The sequence below is a fragment of the Somniosus microcephalus genome, chromosome 13 (genome assembly GCF_052327205.1).
Source record: "Somniosus microcephalus isolate GS21.2 chromosome 13, FLI_Smic_1.0, whole genome shotgun sequence".
Classification (NCBI taxonomy): Eukaryota; Metazoa; Chordata; class Chondrichthyes; order Squaliformes; family Somniosidae; genus Somniosus; species Somniosus microcephalus.
This window is the reverse complement of record NC_140999.1, coordinates 72,469,824-72,488,588: the sequence shown is the minus strand read 5'-3', so window position 1 is coordinate 72,488,588 and position 18,765 is coordinate 72,469,824. Positions and strand designations below refer to the sequence as shown.

The window sequence follows — 18,765 nt, the reverse complement described above, 5'->3', positions numbered from 1 at the left end:
TAAATGCTTCCCAATCTTCTATCCTCCCACTAGATTTGGCTACTTTATATGCCCTTGTTTTCAGTCGAATACTATTCTTTATTACTTTACTAAGCCACGGATGGCTGTCTTTTCTTTTACTCCCCTTTTTCCTCAGTGGAATATATTTATCTTGAACGATGTGAAATATCTCCTTGAATGTAGACCACTGCTCTTGTACCGTCTTACACTTTAATCTGTTTTCCCAGTCCACTTTAGTCAATTCTACTCTGATACCTTCATAGTCTCCTTTATTTAAGCTTAGTACGCTGGTTTGAGATCCAACTCTCTCACCCTCAAACTGAATTTGGAATTCAACCATATTATGGTCACTCATTCCAAGGGGATCCTTTACTAGGACATTTTTTATTAATCCTGTCTCATTACACAGGACCAGATCTAAGATTGCCTGCCCCCTGGTTGGTTCAGTTACATACTGCTCAAGAAACCCGTCCCTAATACACTCTATGAACTCTTCCTCAATGCTGCCATGCCCAATTTGATTAGTCCAGTCAATATGAAAGTTAAAATCCCCCCATGATTATAGCTGTTCCCTTATTACAAGCCCCAACTATTTCCTGATTTATACTCCGACCAACAGAGTTGCAACTGTTAGGAGGCCTATAGACTACGCCCACTAGTGACTTTTTCCCCTTATTATTCCTTATCTCCACCCAAACTGTTTCACTATCCTGATCCTTTGACCCAATATCATTTCTGACTATTGTAGTGATTCCATCCTTGATTAACAGCAACCCCACCTCCCTTTCCTTCCTGTCTGTCCTTCCTAATTGTCAAATACCCTTGTATGTTTAGTTCCCAGTCATGATTATCTTGCAGCCATGTTTCCGTAATGGCCACCAGATCATACCCATGTGTAGTTATTTGTACCGTCAACTCGTCAATTTTGTTACGAATGCTGCGTGCATTCAGATAAAGAACTTTCAAATATGTTTTCTGACAAATTATTCCTGCTTTTACCCCTTTTACTACTTTACCTTTATTATCATTATACATTCTGTCCCTCGAGCCTGCTCCGCCATTCAATGCGATCATGGCTGATCATCCAAATTCAGTACCCGGTCCCTGCTTTCTCTCCATACCCCTTGATCCCTTTAGCCTTGAGAAATATATCCAACTCCTTCTTGAATATATTTAATGAATTGGCCTCTACTGCCTTCTGTGGTAGAGAATTCCACAGGTTCACCACTGTCTGGGTGAAGAAATTCCTCCTCATTTCTGTCCTAAATGGCTTACCCCTTATCCTTAGACTGTGACCCCTGGTTCTGGACTCCCTGCCATCGGGAACACCTTTCCTGCATCTAGTCTGTCCAGTCCTGTCAGAATTTTATAAGTATCAATGAGATCCCCTCTCATTCTTCTAAACTCCAGCGAGTATAAGCCCAATCGACCCAATCTCTCCTCATACGTCTTTCCTGCCATCCCAGGTATCAGCCTAGTGAATCTTCGCTGAACTCCCTCCATGGCAAGAACATCCTTCCTCAGATAAGGCGACCAAAACTGCACACAATACTCAAGATGTGGTCTTACCAAGGCCCTGTACAGCTGCAGCAAGACATCCTTGTTCCTGTACGCAAACCTTCTCGCTACGAAGGCCAACATACCATTTGCCTTCTTAACCGCCTGCTGCACCTGCATGCTTACCTTCAGCGACTGGTGCACAAGGACACCCAGGTCTCGTTGCACTTCCCCTTTTCCCAATCTATTGTCATTCAGATAATAATCTGCCTTCCTGTTTTTGCTACCAAAGTGGATAACCTCACATTTATCCACGTTATATTGCATCTGCCATGCTTCTGCCCAATCACCCAACCTGTCCAAATCATCCTGGAGTTTCTCGGCATCCTCCTCACAGCACACACGCCCACCCAGCTTTGTGTCGTCTGCAAATTTGGAGATATTACATCTAGTTCCCTTGTCTAGATCGTTTAATATATATTGTGAATAGCTGGGATCCAAGGACCGATCCCTGCGGTACCCCACTAGTCACTGCCTGCCACTCGGAAAAAGACCCGTTTATTCCAACTCTTTGCTTTCTGCCTGCCAACCAGTTCTCTATCCAAGTCAGTACCTTGCCCCCAATCCCATGTGCCTTAACTTTACACGCTAATCTCTTATTAAACAATCATTTTAACCTTTCCCTCAGTGTTTCTGAAGAAAGAAAGGAAGTGCGTTAATATAACTTGTAGTCAATGAAATAGTTTTTTTTAATTCATTGATGGGATGTGGGCGTCGCTGGCTGGCTAGGCCTGCATTTAGTGCCCATCCCTAATTGCCCTTGAGAAGATGGTGGTGAGCCGCCGCCTTGAACCGCTGCAGTCCATATGGTGTAGGTACACCCACAATGCTGTTAGGAAGGGAGTTCCAGGATTTTGGCCCAGCGACAGTGAAGGAACGGCGATACAGGTCCAAGTCAGGATGGTGTGTGGCTTGGAGGGGAACTTGTAGGTGGTGATGTTCCCATGCGTCTGCTGCCCTTGTCCTTCTAAGTGGTAGAGGTTGCGGGTTTGGAAGGTGCTGTTGAAGGAGCTTTGGCGAGTTGCTGCAGTGCACCTTGTAGATGGTACACACTGCAGCCACAGTGCGCCGGTGGTGGAGGGAGTGAATGTTGAAGGTGGTGGATGGAGTGCCAATCAAGCGGGCTGCTTTATCCTGAATGGTGTCGAGCTTCTTGAGTGTTGTTGGAGCTGCACTCATCCAGGCAAGTGGAGAGTATTCCATCACACTCCTGACTTGTGCCTTGAAGTGTAGTCACTGTTGTTATGTAGGCAAATGCAGCAGCCAAATTGCGCCCTCAAGCAGCAATGAGATAAATTTCCAGATAATCTGTTTTGGTGGTGCTGGCTAAGGGATAATTACTCTCCAGGAACTGGGAGAACTCCCCTGCTCTTCTTCAAATAGTGCCATGGGATTATTTCCATCCACCTAAAAGGGCAGACTTGGTTTAATGTCTCATTCAAAAGACTGCACTGAAGTCGCACTAATCCTGAATAATGCCTCCTTCTACCTGATTCAGTGACCAGTGTAAGCAATCTTTCATTATTTACCATCTTAAAACCTTTCATAGCCTTGCACACTTTTATTCAATTCCACCCTTAAGTTTCTCTTATCCAGTGAATATATTCTTTCTTTGTGTCTCATCATAACTATATCCTCTCATACAATAATAACTTAAATTTATAAAGTCCTTTTTAAATAAAAGGGTTTTTAAAGGTGAAAAAGAGGCAGTGTATAGGTAGGGAGTTCCTGAAGGCTCTTCAGCAATGGTGGGATGAAGGAAGGAAGGATACACAAAAGGTCAGTTAGAGGCCCGAAAGTTGCAAGATGGGATGTAAGACTGGAGGAGGTTGCTGACATAGAGCAGGATGAAGCTGTGGAGGAATTAGAAGATGGGGATCTTAAATGTAATACTTTGGGGAACAGGGAGTCATTAACAGTGGAGGTGGTGGAGTGACAGAGCGAGGATAAGGAGTGATGGACGAGCATGACTTAGTGCAGGACAGGATATAGACAGCTGAGATTTGGACACATTGGACAGTTTCTGGCGGGTGAAGGATGCTAGGCCGGCAAGGAGAGCATTGGAGAAATTGAGTCTATCGTTGAAAAAAGCATGGATCGGGGTTTCGGCAGCAGTAGGGGTGTGGGTGAGCGATATTGTGGAGGTGTAAGTAAACCATCTTGGTGATTGTTATGATGTGGGGTTCAACAGAATGTCAATGTTTCCTATGGTCTGGTTCAGCCTGAGCAGCTGACCAGAAAGGGAGATGGAGTCAGTAGCAAGGATGACGCGTCTATGGTAGGGGCTCGAAATGGTGGCTTCAATCTTCCTGACATTCGATTGGAGGAAATTTTGTTTCATCCATTGGCCGGCAGTTTGACAGCAGAGTGTGGGTTATGGGGTCGAGCGAAGTGGTGGAACTGTGTGCCATCCCAGAGAATCTACATTGCACTTTGCCGATGTCTCTCATATCCTTTTTATAATGGAGTGTTCAAAGTGTTGCTTAACTGATATCTAGCACTGATTCATCATTGTCTTGCCTTGCATTCATTGTTCCTATGTATTAAACCCAGAACCCCATTTGCTATGTTTACATCTTTTCCACCTGCTTTAGAATTCTGGATATCTGTTTTTCCATTCCATTGAGAATTGTAGCATTCAGAGAATATTTCCATTCTCTATTCTTTTTCCCAGAAATGCCTGAATGGCTACTTGCTGATTTGAGTTCCTGATGTGAAGCTAGAAGTATTAATTTTCTTTTCCCATCAGAGCACATGGGGCATGGGAGCAAGAAACCAGACAAAAGTGGGAAGCTGGAGAAATACTAAGTAGGGAATTGGGCCAAGTAAGATGCGAAAGGATGCACCTCGAAAGAGTGAAACTGGAACCAGAGGGGCAGCAGATGCAACGATTCCTCTTGGATGGGGTAAGGAGAAGCAAGCAGAGCAAAATGGAATAATGACTTGCAGACATAGAACTTTGTCACTTTGCCTTTTTTATTAGTTAAATCTCGTGTGTATAAGCTGCTGTAGCTTTGGTTTGAATGTTACTTGGTTGACACTTTACTGCAAGCGTTTATAAATGAATTCTGTCTTGCTTAGCTTAGTAAATATTATCTCCACTTTTGAGGCTAACCATAATCTATTTATCATGTCATATGACCATGACATGCTATAATGTAAGAAGGAAGAATAAAAATGTCTTGTTTCATTTCTTTTAATTCTACTGCTGTCTGAATGTTTATCCGGAGTGTTTTTTGTAACAGTAAGTATTGATTAGGAGAGGAGTTATAATGGGCTCTGCAGCATAGTCCTTAGGATGTGGCATTAAAACGAGGTCCTGTCTGCTTTCTCAAGTGGACGTAAAAGATCTCATGACACTATTCGAAGAAGAGCAAGGGAGTTCTATTCCTCAACCAACCTCACTAAAAACAGATTATCTGGTCATTATCTCATTGCTGTTCGTGGGACCTTGCTGTACGCAAATTGGCTACCACGTTTCCTACATTACAACAGAGAAAGAAAGTCATAAAGAGGAATGTGGGGCCATTAAAGACAGATGTAGGCAAGACTATAATGGACAATAAGGAAATGGTAGACTTGTTAAATGAGTACTTAGTATCTGTTTTCACAGCGGAGGAAGGGGACAAAATGCAAAAAGTACAGGGGAACCTAAAAATAAGTTAAGGGGAGAAATTTGATGGATTTAATAGAAGTATAAAAAAAAAAGACAATGGAGAAAATAATGGGACTTAAGATAGACAAATTTCAAGGACCTGACGGTTTCCACCCCTAGAGTATTAAACAAAATAGTTGAGGAAGTTGCAGATCTGTTGCTCATTATTTTCCAAAGCTCTCTTGATTTGGGAATTGTGCCTTTGGATTGGAAATTTGCAAATGTTACTCCATTATTTAAGAAGGGAGGGAGCAACCAGGTGACTACAGACCCGTCCATTTAAAATCAGTTGTGGGGAAGTTACCGGAATCTATCCATCAGAGACAGAGTGACTGAGCACTTGGACATGTATCAGCTGATTAAAAAGAGCATTGATTTGTGTGTTGTCTAGACGGACTTCCAGACAGCATTTAGTAAGATTCCGCACAAGAGATTATTAGCGAAAATGAAAGTGCCCAGTATTGGAAGGCATGGATTGGTAATGGTTGGTATGTAGGAGACAGAGAGTAGGGATGAATGTATTCTGATTGGTGGGATGTGACCAGTGGTGTTCCCCAGGGATCTGTTCTGGGGCCTCAACTTTTCACCATAAATATCAATGACCTGACTGAAGGAATAGAGTTGTATATCCAAGTTTGCAGATGACACTAAGTTAGGAGACAGTGTTGATGGAAGCAGGAAGTTACAAAGGGACAGACAGACTGAGTGAATGGGCAAAATTATGGCAGATGGAATTCAATGTGAGGTGATCCACTTTGAACCTAAGAACAATAAATCGAAATACTTTCTTAATGGGGAGAGACTAGGAGCTGTGAAGGACCATGGGGATTTGGGTATCCATGTTCACAAATCACTAAAAGCTATTGCACAAGTACAAAAAAAGACTCAAAGGCTAAATGGAATGTTGGCCTTTACCTCAAGGCGGTTGGAATACAAAAATGAGGCAGTGATACTTCAGTTGTACAAAACCTTGGCCAGACTCCATTTGGAGTACTGCCTTCAGCTTTGGGCACCAAACTCAAGAAAGATGTATCGGCCTTGGAGGGGTACAGCGCAGATTTACTAGAATTATACCAGTGCTTAAATGGTTAAATTATGAGTATAAGTTGCATAAACTTGGTTTGTATTCCCTTGAGTTTAGAATGTTGAGGGGATGATCTAATTGGGGTGTTTAAAATATTAAAGGGGTTTGATAGTGTAGATACAGATACATTATTTCCTCTGGTGGGGGAATCCAGAACAAGGAGACATAATCTTAAAATTGGAGCTAGCAGGGGTGATGTAAGAAAACACTTTTTCACAAAGGGTAGTGGAAATCTGGACCTCTTTCCCCAATAGGTTGTAGATGTTATGTTATCAAGACATATATATGGATTTCCAAAAGGCATTTGATAAGGTGCCATATAAAAGGTTGTTACTCAAGATAAGGGCTCATGGGGTTGGGGGTAACATATTAGTATGGATAGAGGATTGGTTAACGGATAGAAAACAGAGAGTAGGGATAAATGGGTAATTTTCAGGTTAGCAGGCTGTAACTAGTGGGGTGCCGCAAGAGTCGGTGCTTGGGCCTCAGCTATTTACAATCTATATTAATGACTTGGATGAAGGGACCGAGTGTAATATATTCAAGGTGGCTGACGATACCAAGCTAGGTGGGAAGTAAGCTGTGAGGAGGACACAAAGAGCCTGCAAAGGGATATAGACAGTAGGTGGCAGATGGGGTATAATGTGGGGAAACTCACTTTGGTAGGAACAATAGGAAAACAGAATCTTTTTTAAATGGTGAGAAACTATTAAATGTTGGTGTTCAGAGAAATTTAGGTGTCCTCGTACAGGAAACACAGAGTTAGCATGCAGGCACAGCAAGCAATTAGGAAGGCAAATGGCATGTTGGCCTTTATTGCAAGAGGGTTCGAGTACAAGAGTAGCTTGCCACAATTGTACAGTGCTTTGGCGAGACCACAACTGGAGTACTGTGCACAGTTTTGGTCTCCTTATGTGAGGAAGGATATACTTGCCTTAGAGGAAGTGCAACAAAGGTTCACTGGATTGATTTCTGGGATAAGAGGGCTGTCCTATGAAGAGAGATTGAGTAGATTAGGCCTATACTATCTGGAGTTTAGAACAATGAGAAGTGATCTCATTGAAACATATAAGATTCTGAGGGGGGTTGACAGGGTAGATGCCAAGAGGTTGTTTCCCTGGCTGGAGAATTTAAAACCAGGGGCATAGTTTCAGGAGAAGGGTTTGACCATTTAAGACTGAGCTGAGGAGGAAATTCTTCACTCAGAAGGTTGTGAATCTTTGGACTTCTCTACCCCAAAGGACTGTGGATGCTGAATCATTGAGTATATTCAAGGCTGAGATAGATACATTTTTATACTCTAGGGAAATTGAGGAATATGGAGATCGGGCTGGCAAGTGGAGTTGAGGTTGAAGATCAGCCATGATCTTGTTGAATGGCGGAGCAGGCTTGAGGGGCCGTATGGCCTATTCCTGCTCCTATTTCTTATGTTATTAATAGTTTTTATTAGGTAAGGGTATTAAACAATAAGGAGCAAAGGTGGGTAAATGGAGTTAAGATACAGATCAGCCATGATCTAATTGAATGGTGGAACGGGTTCAAGGGGCTGAATGGCCTACTTCTGTTCCTATGTTCTTGGGTCCTCTGATGTGTCACATTGGTCCAGAATGTGTTGTGCAGTAATTCTGGATTAGAATGTTCTCGCTGCTAGAGACGAGTGACTGGGTGTGTCTTCTTTGGCCACTCCATCCATCTGTCTTTCCTATAATAATTTGCACTTTTTGATTCTGTATTCTACCCCAGTTTTGAACCTCTGTTCATCTCTGTTATAGAGCCTTGGTCATTGTGGGAGTTGGGGATGTGAGTGTGAGTGTCGCACTGTGCTCTCCCCATCCTGTTGTTGCCATGTTTCCATTCTTTTTCTTCCTCCTCCTCTTGGAGTTGCTGATTCTGGGCAACATTCTTTGCCTGACTGGTTGGACAGCCAACGTGCTTTCAGGCTTTTGTCAACTCCACTCTTAATTCAGCCACCAAAAGGTGTACTGTTTTCTTTTCTTCCTCCTTCCTATTTGGAGCAGTAGAACTTCATAAACCAGCTGTGATTAGGGCTTATATATATGATGTTTTACAACAGTGATACAAAGCAAGATGGAAACAGCTTTGAGCCAATCGGAGATTTCAAATAATATGACTTAGGCTTTGATTGTAGATAAGAATATAAGAAACTGGAGCAGGGGTAGGTCATGCAGCCGCTTGAGCCTGCTCCGCCATTCAATAAGATCACGGCTCAACTTTTACATCAACTCCACTTTCCCGCCCTATCCCTATATCCCTTGGCTCCCTTAGTGCCCAAATATCTATCGATCTCAGTCTTGAACTCAGCAACTGCGTATCCACAGCCCTCTGTGATAGAGAATTCCAAAGATTCACAACCTTCCGAGTGAACAAATTTCTCCTCATCTCAGTCCTAAATGGCCGATCTCTTATCCTGAGTCTATGCCCCCTAGTTCTAGCCTCTGGCCAGGGGAAGCAGCCTCTCAGAATATCTACCCTGTCAAGCCCTCTAAGAATGTTATACTTTTTAGTGAGATCACCTCTCATTCTTCTAAACTCCAGAGAGTATAGGCCCATTCTACTCAGTCCTTCCTCATAGGACAGCCCTCTCATCCCAGGAATCAATCTAGTGAACCTTTGTTGCACCCCTTCTAAGGCAAGTATATCCTTCCTTAGGTAAGGAAACCAAAACTGTACACAGTACTCCATGTTTGGTCTCACCAAGCCCGAGATAATTGCAGCAAGACTTCCTTACTCTTATATTGCAACCTCTTTGCAATAAAGGCTAATCTACCATTTGCCTTCCCAATTGCTTGCTGTACCTGCATGTTAACTTTCTGTGATTCATGTACAAGGATACCCAAATCCCTTTCAATCCCAACATTTACCAGTCTCTCACCTTGTAAAAAATATTCTGCTTTTCCATTCTTCCTACCAAAGTGAATAATTTCACACTTCCCCACATTATAGTCCCATCGGCCACCTTCTTGCCCAATCACTGAACCTGTCGATATCCCTTTGTGTCCTCCTCACAGCTTACTTTCCAACCAGCTTTGTATCGTCAGCAAACTTGGATATATTACACTCAGTTCCCTCATCTGAGTCATTAATATAGATTGTAAAAAGCTGAGGCCCAAGAACTGATTCTTGTGGCACTCCACTACCCTGCCATCCTGAAAATGACCCGTTTATCCCTACTCTCGGTTTTCTGTCCGTTAACCAGTCCTCAATCCATGCTAGTATGTTACCCCAATCCCATGAGCCCTAATCTTGTGCAAGATTGTGTGGCACCTTATCGAATGCCTTCTGAAAATCCAAATATACTACAGCCACTGGTTCACCCTTATCTATCCTGCTAGTTACACCCTCCAAAAACTGTAATAGATTTGTCAAACATGATTTCCCTTTCATAAAACAGTATTGACTCTGCCTAATCATATTGTGATTTTCCAAGTGCCCTGTTATTAATAATTGATTCTAGCATTTTCCCTACTGTTGATGTCAGGTTGGTTGAGGCAGAGGAAAGCCAGCTTAATAAATAGAGACAAAATCAATGATAAAAAATACAAGGGAAACAAGAGAACATAAATAATCTTATAACTGTTTATTTTTATTTAGTTATTATCTTTATATATTTTATAGTAATAACTACTCTAGATATTTCAGTATTACTGAAAAGGTTGATTTGAGTGTGGGGGTGTGAGGTGGAACTCCTTTGCTGTCACAGTTGGCATATCAAATGAGCAGTGTGGAATTGAACCTTACATACAAGGAAGATCCATAGGTTTGATTTCTGGTCTGTGCTGAGTTAACAGACTTCATGGGTGGTGAACGGCAAACTAGAGATGGCCTCAGCCCCCTAGGATATGGAGGGGCTCCAGTGACTGCAACTGGGGTGTGCTTGTCTGCGCATTCTGGCGAGGACAAGTTTGGGCTTAGTTTTGATAGCCCTCATTGTGGTATAACTCTCTTGATTCACCATATACATGAAGAGTGGTCACTTGGGCGGAATACTGGAATTGGTCACAATGTTATTCTTCAGTGAAATACAAAAATAGCAGCAGTGATTTGAATGATAGTAAAGAGTGACATTCAAATATCACCTAAAACTGAGCCCTGCTTGTAGCTTGGAAATTAGATGAATTCTTAAGACGAATATATGTTTGTTTACAACAATATGCAGTAACCTGGTGTGCTCTTTCTACACAGGAGACGGGGAAAGAACAGGTGCAAAATTACCGTGAAAGGGAAGAGCTACTTCGTAAGATGGACTGTGAACAAACGCTGAAAAGACCTGATATTGGGTAAAGAGATCATTGTGTCACTCTACTTTCCAGGTCATGAAGGAGAGAGTATGGAGGGATTTGTAAACAAGGATGAGAATTTAAAAATTTATCCATAGCTTTGCCAAACCCAGGTTCCCTCCCACAGTGATGTCAGACCAAAGGAGCCAACCTTTCTGCCAGACTCCTACAGCCCCACTGCAGTACTGCCAACCTGCAGGATCCCACCCCACTACTGCCAAATCCCAAGGTCATCCCCCAATTGCTGCCAAAGTGCCAGGCTGCCCCCAAGTGCAGTTAATCCCCAGCCCCCCTCCAGAATATAATAAATATCACATATTCACCTCTAAATGGTACATCTTGTGTATATTCTTAGCTCTAAAAATTAAGTACGTAGAAAATAAAGGGCACTCGTTAACGATTTTCACAGAGTATTCGTAGGATTCAATCCCCACAGTACCTGGGAAAAAAATCCCAGAATACCATTTAATAAAAATGAATTTGATTTATTCAGATCTCCCATGTATTGTTCACAGTATGTTGTTAAATAATAATAGGCCATGTACTGGACAACATCAGGGCCATTGATTTAGTGACTCAAGATCTATTTTTGTTAAATTATACACTGGGATTTATTTTAATGGTGCTTTGGGAATTGGGTTGCACAACTGTCCATTCTTCTGTTAAAACTGTGAGTAGACATCTGGTGTTCCACACACCAAGTTTTCAAATGAAGCTGGGTTAGAGAGGAGATGATAATTGAACCAGGGTGTGCAGACATAATTCAGTCTTTATTTTAAAGTAATTAAGCCCTTTTTTAATATAATGCAATTTTATATTTACCCTTTGATCTGGCATTGTTGTGGAGAGGGAATGTGGAATGTGAAGTTTGGTTCACTGGTGTATTCCTGGTGTCTATCAGCACTAAAGGAGGTGGGGAGCATGGACCTGGCAGCATTGGGGTGTGGATGTTCCACCTATGGCAACACTGGTTTGTAACTTTCTACAAGATTTTTGTAAACATTAAATTTGGTGTTTTGTGATTTGGCGTCAGGAAGTACATCTCTGTGTCAGCCCTCTCTCTATTTGTGTGTGTGTCTCTCTCTTTCCCGCACCCCATCTCTGAAAGCCTCTCTTTTCTCTGTGACTCTTTCTATATCTTTGCTATCTTTTTTCTCTCTCTCACCTCCCCTTCTCTTTTTTCTCTCTCTGTAGTTAGAATGTTTACATTTTCTAACACTCAATAAAATACGTGATTTTCCAAAATTCAATTTATTCTTTTTAAGAAAACTCAAAGTAGGATGAGGAAAGACAGTGTTTTGTGTGTGTCTCTTGCCTTAATACACTTTTTGAAGTTTATAGAGTGTAAAGATAAAACAGATGTATAATAGGTAGTTACATGTTTTTTTCTCATTCAAACACACATGCTGTTTAAAAAAGTACATCAAATATAAATTTTACCTGAACAAAGATGTTTAAATTTGTCCTCTCGCTTTTCTTCAAATAATTTGGAAAAGACCCAAATGGATTGTGTAGAAAAATAAAGAAGCAGTCTATCATCTAACTAGTTTAAATGCTACAGATTCAACCTGGAAAATTGTGCGCACCTTGTGCACATCCTCAGTCTGCAAGATCTGCCTTCAGCTAACTGTTGCTGCTGTCGGCAAAAAATATTAAGTCCAAGTCAATGTTTTTGGGCGAGGCTGAGGCCGTTAAGTAAAAACTTTAATGAAGGTATTTAAAAAAATTCAATGGATAGCTTTCGACACATTATTGTGAAATAATATAATTTAAAATATTTTGTTTGAAACCTTATTTAGAATTTTCAATTACTGAGGAATGGTGGATAAAAATGTTTACAAAAGTAATTTGAATAATTTGATTGGTTCTTCAAGAAAATGTGATCGTGAAAGACATATATGATTTCCTTAGTACAAAATGTCTATACAGTATATACAGGAAACTCTCGTTTAAACGGCACCTAAATATCCAGAATTCTCTATTAACTGGCAAAATTCTCGCTCCGAAAACAACACCTCAATAACCGGCAATGTGTCCGAGTCCGAGTCTCCAGCGGTGGCCGAGTTAGTCAGTAGGGTAGTTCTCCAAACTGCCATTACTCGGCCTCTTGGCGCTATTGGAAGTCGGAGCACCTCAAAAACCCTGTATCAGGAGTCTGACTCTCCCACGCTACCGGTAGTCTCTTCTGATCTGCCATTTTACAGGGGTACTGTGTGTCTCCCACGCTGCTGGTAGTCATTGGATTGCATTATGGAAATCCCAAAAGTTGGTCCAAGCAAAAGGAAGAGAGTGGTGTTAACTTTAAAACAGAAAATCGATATATGCCAACGACTAGAAAGGGGAGAGAAGCGTATCAACATTATGAATGAATTCAAAATCGGTTCGTCAACAATCTACGACATCAAATCGCAGAAGGATAAGCTGCTCAAGTTTTATTCAAGCTTGGAGACATCTAAGAGTGTAGAGAAACGGCGTACGCTTCGTAAGCCTAAGCTTGAAGAGTTGGATACAGTGCTTTATGAGTGGTTTTCTCTTGAGCGTTCAGAGGGTGTTCCGATTTCCGGACACATGCTAATCGAAAAAGCGAAGGATTTCTACACAAAGATGGAGCTCACTGACAAGTGTGCTTTCTCTGAGGGATGGCTAACGTGCTTTAAGTTACGGCATGGGATACGACGACTCGATATTTCCACGGAGAAGAAATCAGCTGATCACGATCCCGCAGAAGAATACTGCGATTATTTCAATCGGATTGTGCAGCAACATGATTTGTCGCCAGCACAGCTATACAATGCCGATGAAACTGGCTTATTTTGGAGGTTTTTGCCAGAATCAACGCTTGCTGGGGCTAGTGAGGCTAATGCTTCAGGTTACAAGAAAAATAAAGATCGTGTAACCGTGCTAACATGTGCGAATGCTGCTGGATCACACCGGGTTAAACTTCTCGTCATTGGGAAGTATAAAAATCCCCGTGCATTTAAAAATGTGAGGCGCTTACCTGTTGAGTACAAAGCTCAAAGAAATACTTGGATGGATAAGGAAATCTTTTCGAATTAGTTCCATCATATTTTTGTTCCATCTGTGAGAGAACATTTCCATAGAATAGGGAAACCTGAAGATAGTAAATGCATTTTATTGCTTGATAATTGTAGAGCCCATCCGCATGAATCCGAGTTGGTTTCGGGAAATATTTTCACCATTTATTTGCCACCCAATGTAACTTCTCTCATACAACCCATGGACCAGGGCGTTAGCCAAAATCTCAAGTGTCGTTACAAGAAAGACTTCCTACGTAAACTGATAAGCCAAGATGACAATACAGGTATTCACGCATTTCAGAAGGAATACAACCTTAAAGATGCCATCTTTAATGTTGCATGTTCCTGGAACTTGGTGAAAGGTCACACTTTGAGACAAGCCTGGTGCAAATTGTGGCCTTCTGTAATGTTTGCTGAAGGTTCTTCAGAGGAGGAATTTCATGGGTTCAATGTTCGTCCCAAGAGGACTACAGTAATGGAAATGGCTGGCATGGTGAAAAATGTAGGCCCAGCAAACCCTCTACGTCACCTCAGTGAAAGTGATATTGAGCAGTGGGTTGATGCAGATCGAGAAGTTGCTGTTGTGCAAATGCTAAGTGATGATGAAATAATGGAGAATGTTTTGAATCCAAAGAAAGAAAAGGAAAGTGAGATGGAAAGTGAAGAGGATGAGATTTCTGAAGAGAACAAGATTTCTTGGGCTAAAGCTGCAGAAGATTTTGTTTCATTACTCAAATTTGCTGAAAGCCATTCTTGCTATTCTGCCCAAGAAGTTATGCACCTCCATATTCTGCATTCCACCTTTTCTACAAAGAAGGCGAGAGTCCACTAAGCAAGCAGATATCCGGGACATGTTTAAGAAAGCTTCCAAAAGAGTTGAAGCAGTGGAAGTGCCTGAAGAATCTGTTGAAGTGCATGATCCTGATGACCCAGCTGACATGGATATTCTTGATGAACCAGTTGACTTGGAATAAGTGTACAGTCAACCACCGTACTTTATACTGTACTGTACAGTCGTTTATAAGCTTTGTTTTACTGTTAAGTAATTAAAGAGTTATGGATTACCCTCAACTGGCAGTATACTGTACTTAATCAAGCATCCTCCACCATCCATTTAACAACATTCTGTAGTACCCAATTACTGTATACTGCACATTTCTTGATTTTTTTATTTTTCTTTGTTAAAAATAGCCTCGGTAGATAACCCTCTCTGTCATCCGGAATTTTTGATAAACCGGCAACACGCCGGTCCCATCGGTGCCGGGTACCAAAGAGTTTCCTGTAGTTTATTATTATAAATGTTGACAACTTACAGGATGTAATGTTTGCAGACAGGAAATTTGTCATGTGCACGATTATATATGTTCTATGTACAAGAGAGAGATAGGTGTGTGTTTCTTGTGTATATATGTACAACATATAGATAGGTAGATATATAGATAGATATGTCTATATATAAAATCTTGAGTATAGCATTCATTTCCTGTAAGTGTTAAACTATCTGCATTGCTATACCTCATGCTTAAACTTTATTATACTTTCCTCTGACACCCCCTAATTCTATCTCCAAGTTATGTGGTGCTGTTCTATTATTTACACTTACCTCAGATTGTGTCATCCCAGTTCTGTCCCCAAGTGAGATGGCTATTTTCCACGGTATATAAAACCACTGAGAGTTTAGCCGGTAGTGGCTGGGAATGCAGCTTTTATTGGTACAAGACTGGGGTCTCAAGGCTGGTTTAGGACGGCAGCAGCAAGAAATGGCATAGGGGCAGGGTGCAAGCAGTACTGATTTAGAGACTGTAAGATGGGTGGTGCTGTCCATCATAGCCCCACCTTAATTGGAAGTGGAACTGGGAGGCCTTGGATGTAAGTAATGCAATAATACCACCCTGCTTGGAGAACTCAAAAAGTAGTTAAATGAATAAGTAAGCATATTTGCAACAGCAGTGTATCAAAGTAGATGTGAAGCTTGCAATAATTGCACATTATAGATACGTTTAATAGAGATAAATATGTGCGTGTTTCAATAGAGCTAATAAATTACCAGTGATTCAGATAGTATATTACAGGTAGAGAAAGGGTACTGCACCAAAGTGATGAATTGTCTGAATTTTATCCTCAGCAGTATGAGTTGTGAGGTTTCAAGTTAAATGTTCCCCACCTTCGGTATTGATTTGCTTCTTTTATTTTAAGCAGATACAGCCAAGATTGGAGCAGTGACCCTAGTTGGAAGATGGAAGGATTGCCTGATCATTCTTGGCTGGGAAGGGATCGGGGTGCAGGTGTCCAGAGGAGCCTGAGAGGTTTATACAGAATGGAACTGGCAGAGGCTCAGAGAACTGACCTTTCGTTGGAGGCCGTGCGATATCAGGCCGTGCATCCCAACAACAAGAAAGATACTGATAGGGGGAGTACGTTCATGTACAAGGAAGGGATATTAGTTCGAAGGTGGAGCCCAAAGGAAGGCTTTTTCAAGGAGACGGAAGTGTTTGAGGAGATAGTGGTCCCTGAGCTATATCGTGGTGAAATAGTAAAGATTGCCCACAACATTCCATCCACTGGACACCAAGGCGTTAAACGTACAGGACGTCGTGTGCTGCAATATTTTTACTGGCCGGCTGTTTTCATGGATGTGGCACGGTATTGTAAGGCATGTGAAAAATGTCAGAATTTGCATAAGCTGGGAGATGTAACCAGTCTGGGGTTACATTCCCTACCCACCATCAACATACCATTTAAAAGGGTAAGCATCGATGTAGTGGGACCACTACCCTTCACAACTAACTCCGGGAAAAGGTACATCCTGATGATGGTGGATTGTGCATCCAGATATCCAGACGCAACAGCACTTGCATCAGTGGAGGCAGACGTAGTCGCCATGGCCCTGCTATTAATGTTTACACGGCTTGGGTTTCCAGAAGAGATACTGTCCAATCAGGGTGAGAATTTCATGTCTCAGTTAGTTATGCAACTGAAGAGGCAGTGCCAAGACAAGCAACTCCGCAGCACCTCATACTATCCCCAAGTGAATGAGCTGGTGGAGAAGTTCAATGGGACATTGAAACAAGTGCTGCGCACCTACGCTGAGCAGAACCCCTGTGACTGGGATGAAAAGCTGCAGTACCTACTGTTTGCCTGTAGGGAGGTGCCGCAGAACTTGACGGGGTTCTCTGCCTTTGAGCTTCTATACGGGCGCCGGGTACATGGGACCTTGTTTCTGATCAAAGAGGCTTGGTCAGGGAAATGCTTTGGCGATGATAAAAACGTGGTGGAGCATCTGCTGACCGCACGGGATGACTTGATCGCTTTAACCGACCATATTCAGGATGACCACTCGCAAAGTAGCCGGAATCTCTGGTACTGCCATAACTCTGGGACCCGGGTGTATGAAGTAGGCCAGAGAGTGCTGGTCCTACTGCCCGTGAAACGACAAAAAGTGCAGCTTCACTGGGAAGGCCCATATACTGTGGTGGAGATAGGAAAATACATGTATTACGCGGTTGAAATAGCGTTTAATAGATTTAAGAGTTACCACGTTAACATGTTGAAGCCTTATCTCGATTCCTAGGAGATCACCTGTGGTAGAGTAAAATGTTTGTATTTTTGATCATCAGTTTGTTTCCTTGTTTTAGAGATTATATTGGTTCATTGATTAATTAGAATTATTTCTTTGATGAAAAAGAGCTAGCATTTGAAGACCCAGAACCAGTAAACAGCACACCCGATCGGTGTGTTCGGGAATGCGCGAATTGCTGATAGCACATTATAGATATCCTGTAAATTCACCAGTTTACTTTGTGGGACCTGCCTCCTATTTGTTGGGAAGTATGCATGAGATTTTGTTGGAGAAGAACTGAATCAGTGAGTTTCCAGAGCAAAGTGGTTGACAGTTAAGGGTTTAAAAGCAATGGGAATTTGAAGGAGCAAGGGAGTCTTTTGCAGCCTGTGCCTGAACAGATTGTCAAGTTCTCATCAATAGTCCATACTCAAGGAAGATGATGATTTGAGAGGGATAACAAGAAGGGCTGACTAGGCCACTAGTGACAAGAACTGTTAATTGCCAGAGACTCTTCAACTAAATCAGTAGGTGTTCTTACCATTACAGACTCATTGTATATTTATTCCTATAATTAAATATATATGTATGTTTAATATCTGCCAATTACTGTGCTCCATATTGGTAAATAAAGTAGTTGCTTTAGTCTGTAAACACCTGGTCTGCATGATGATATCCACTGTTCAGAGAAGATTAGGCAGCACTGCAAAACTGCATGAAGTTCACGAAGCAGATTACTGCAAGTGAGGTCATTGTTGGCCCTTGGTTATGGAATCCAAGGTTACAATATAGAAAAGGGTGCCGTTTCTGGATGGTAAGGGACAATGGTTCACTTACAGGAATGGCTATTAGACTTGAAAGAGATTAAGGTTACTAAAAACCAAGTTTATGATAATTTGGGACAGCGATGGAAATGTGTGAACTAGAGGCAGAAGTAGAAGGAAAGCTGGGTGGCAAAAAGGAGGAGCAGCCACAGGTGCAGTGGCAGAATAACAACAACATAAGGGAAACATGTCTGTATGTCAAAGAGCTGGATATTAAGGAGGGTCTTAAAGTAGAAGAGGAAGGTGGAGAGGCGGATGGGTTGAAGGTGGGAAATCCAGAGCATGGAGCCAAGGTGGTTTAAGGCTCAGCCGCCAGTAGTGAAACGAAGGGGGGGGTTGCATATGAAGCCAGAGTCAGAGGAACAAAGAGGTTTGGGGGGGCTGTAAGGCTGGAGGGTTTAAAGATAGGAAGGGGCAATGCCATAGAGGGATTTAACCACAATTGTAAATGTGAGGACAAGAGTAATAGTGAGTTATTTATTCATTCACAGGATGTGAGCGTCGCTGGCAAGGCCAGCATTTATTGTCCATCCCTAATTGCCCTTGAGAAGATGGTGGTGAGCCACCTTCTTGAACCACTGCAGTCCATGTGGTGAAGGTGCTCCCACAGTGCTGTTAGCGGGGGGGGGGGTTCCAGGATTTTGACCCAGCGATGATGAAGGAATGGTGATATACTTCAAAGTCAAGATGCTGTGTGATATGGAGGGGAACTTGGAGGTGGTGGTGTTCCCATGCGCCTGCTGCCCTTGT

The 18,765-nt window shown here is 42.1% G+C and overlaps 1 protein-coding gene across 5 annotated transcripts in view; it reads left to right on the top strand.

Annotated features, from left to right (window-relative positions):
- The window catches only part of LOC147108418 (uncharacterized), a 150,166-nt gene extending 132,321 nt beyond the window's left edge, over positions 1-17,845 (top strand). For 4 of the 5 annotated variants that reach the window (XM_086005036.1, XM_086005033.1, XM_086005031.1 and 1 more), the window contains 3 exons: positions 4,307-4,463; positions 10,500-10,594; positions 15,829-17,845. In XM_086005036.1, coding sequence (XP_085861162.1) covers positions 4,307-4,463; positions 10,500-10,594; positions 15,829-17,203 — 1,627 coding nt within the window. In that variant the 3' untranslated portion in view covers positions 17,204-17,845. The remainder of the gene's footprint in view (positions 1-4,306; positions 4,464-10,499; positions 10,595-15,828) is intronic. The other variant, XM_086005032.1, reaches the window with a different exon arrangement.
- Positions 17,846-18,765: the final 920 nt, after the last annotated feature.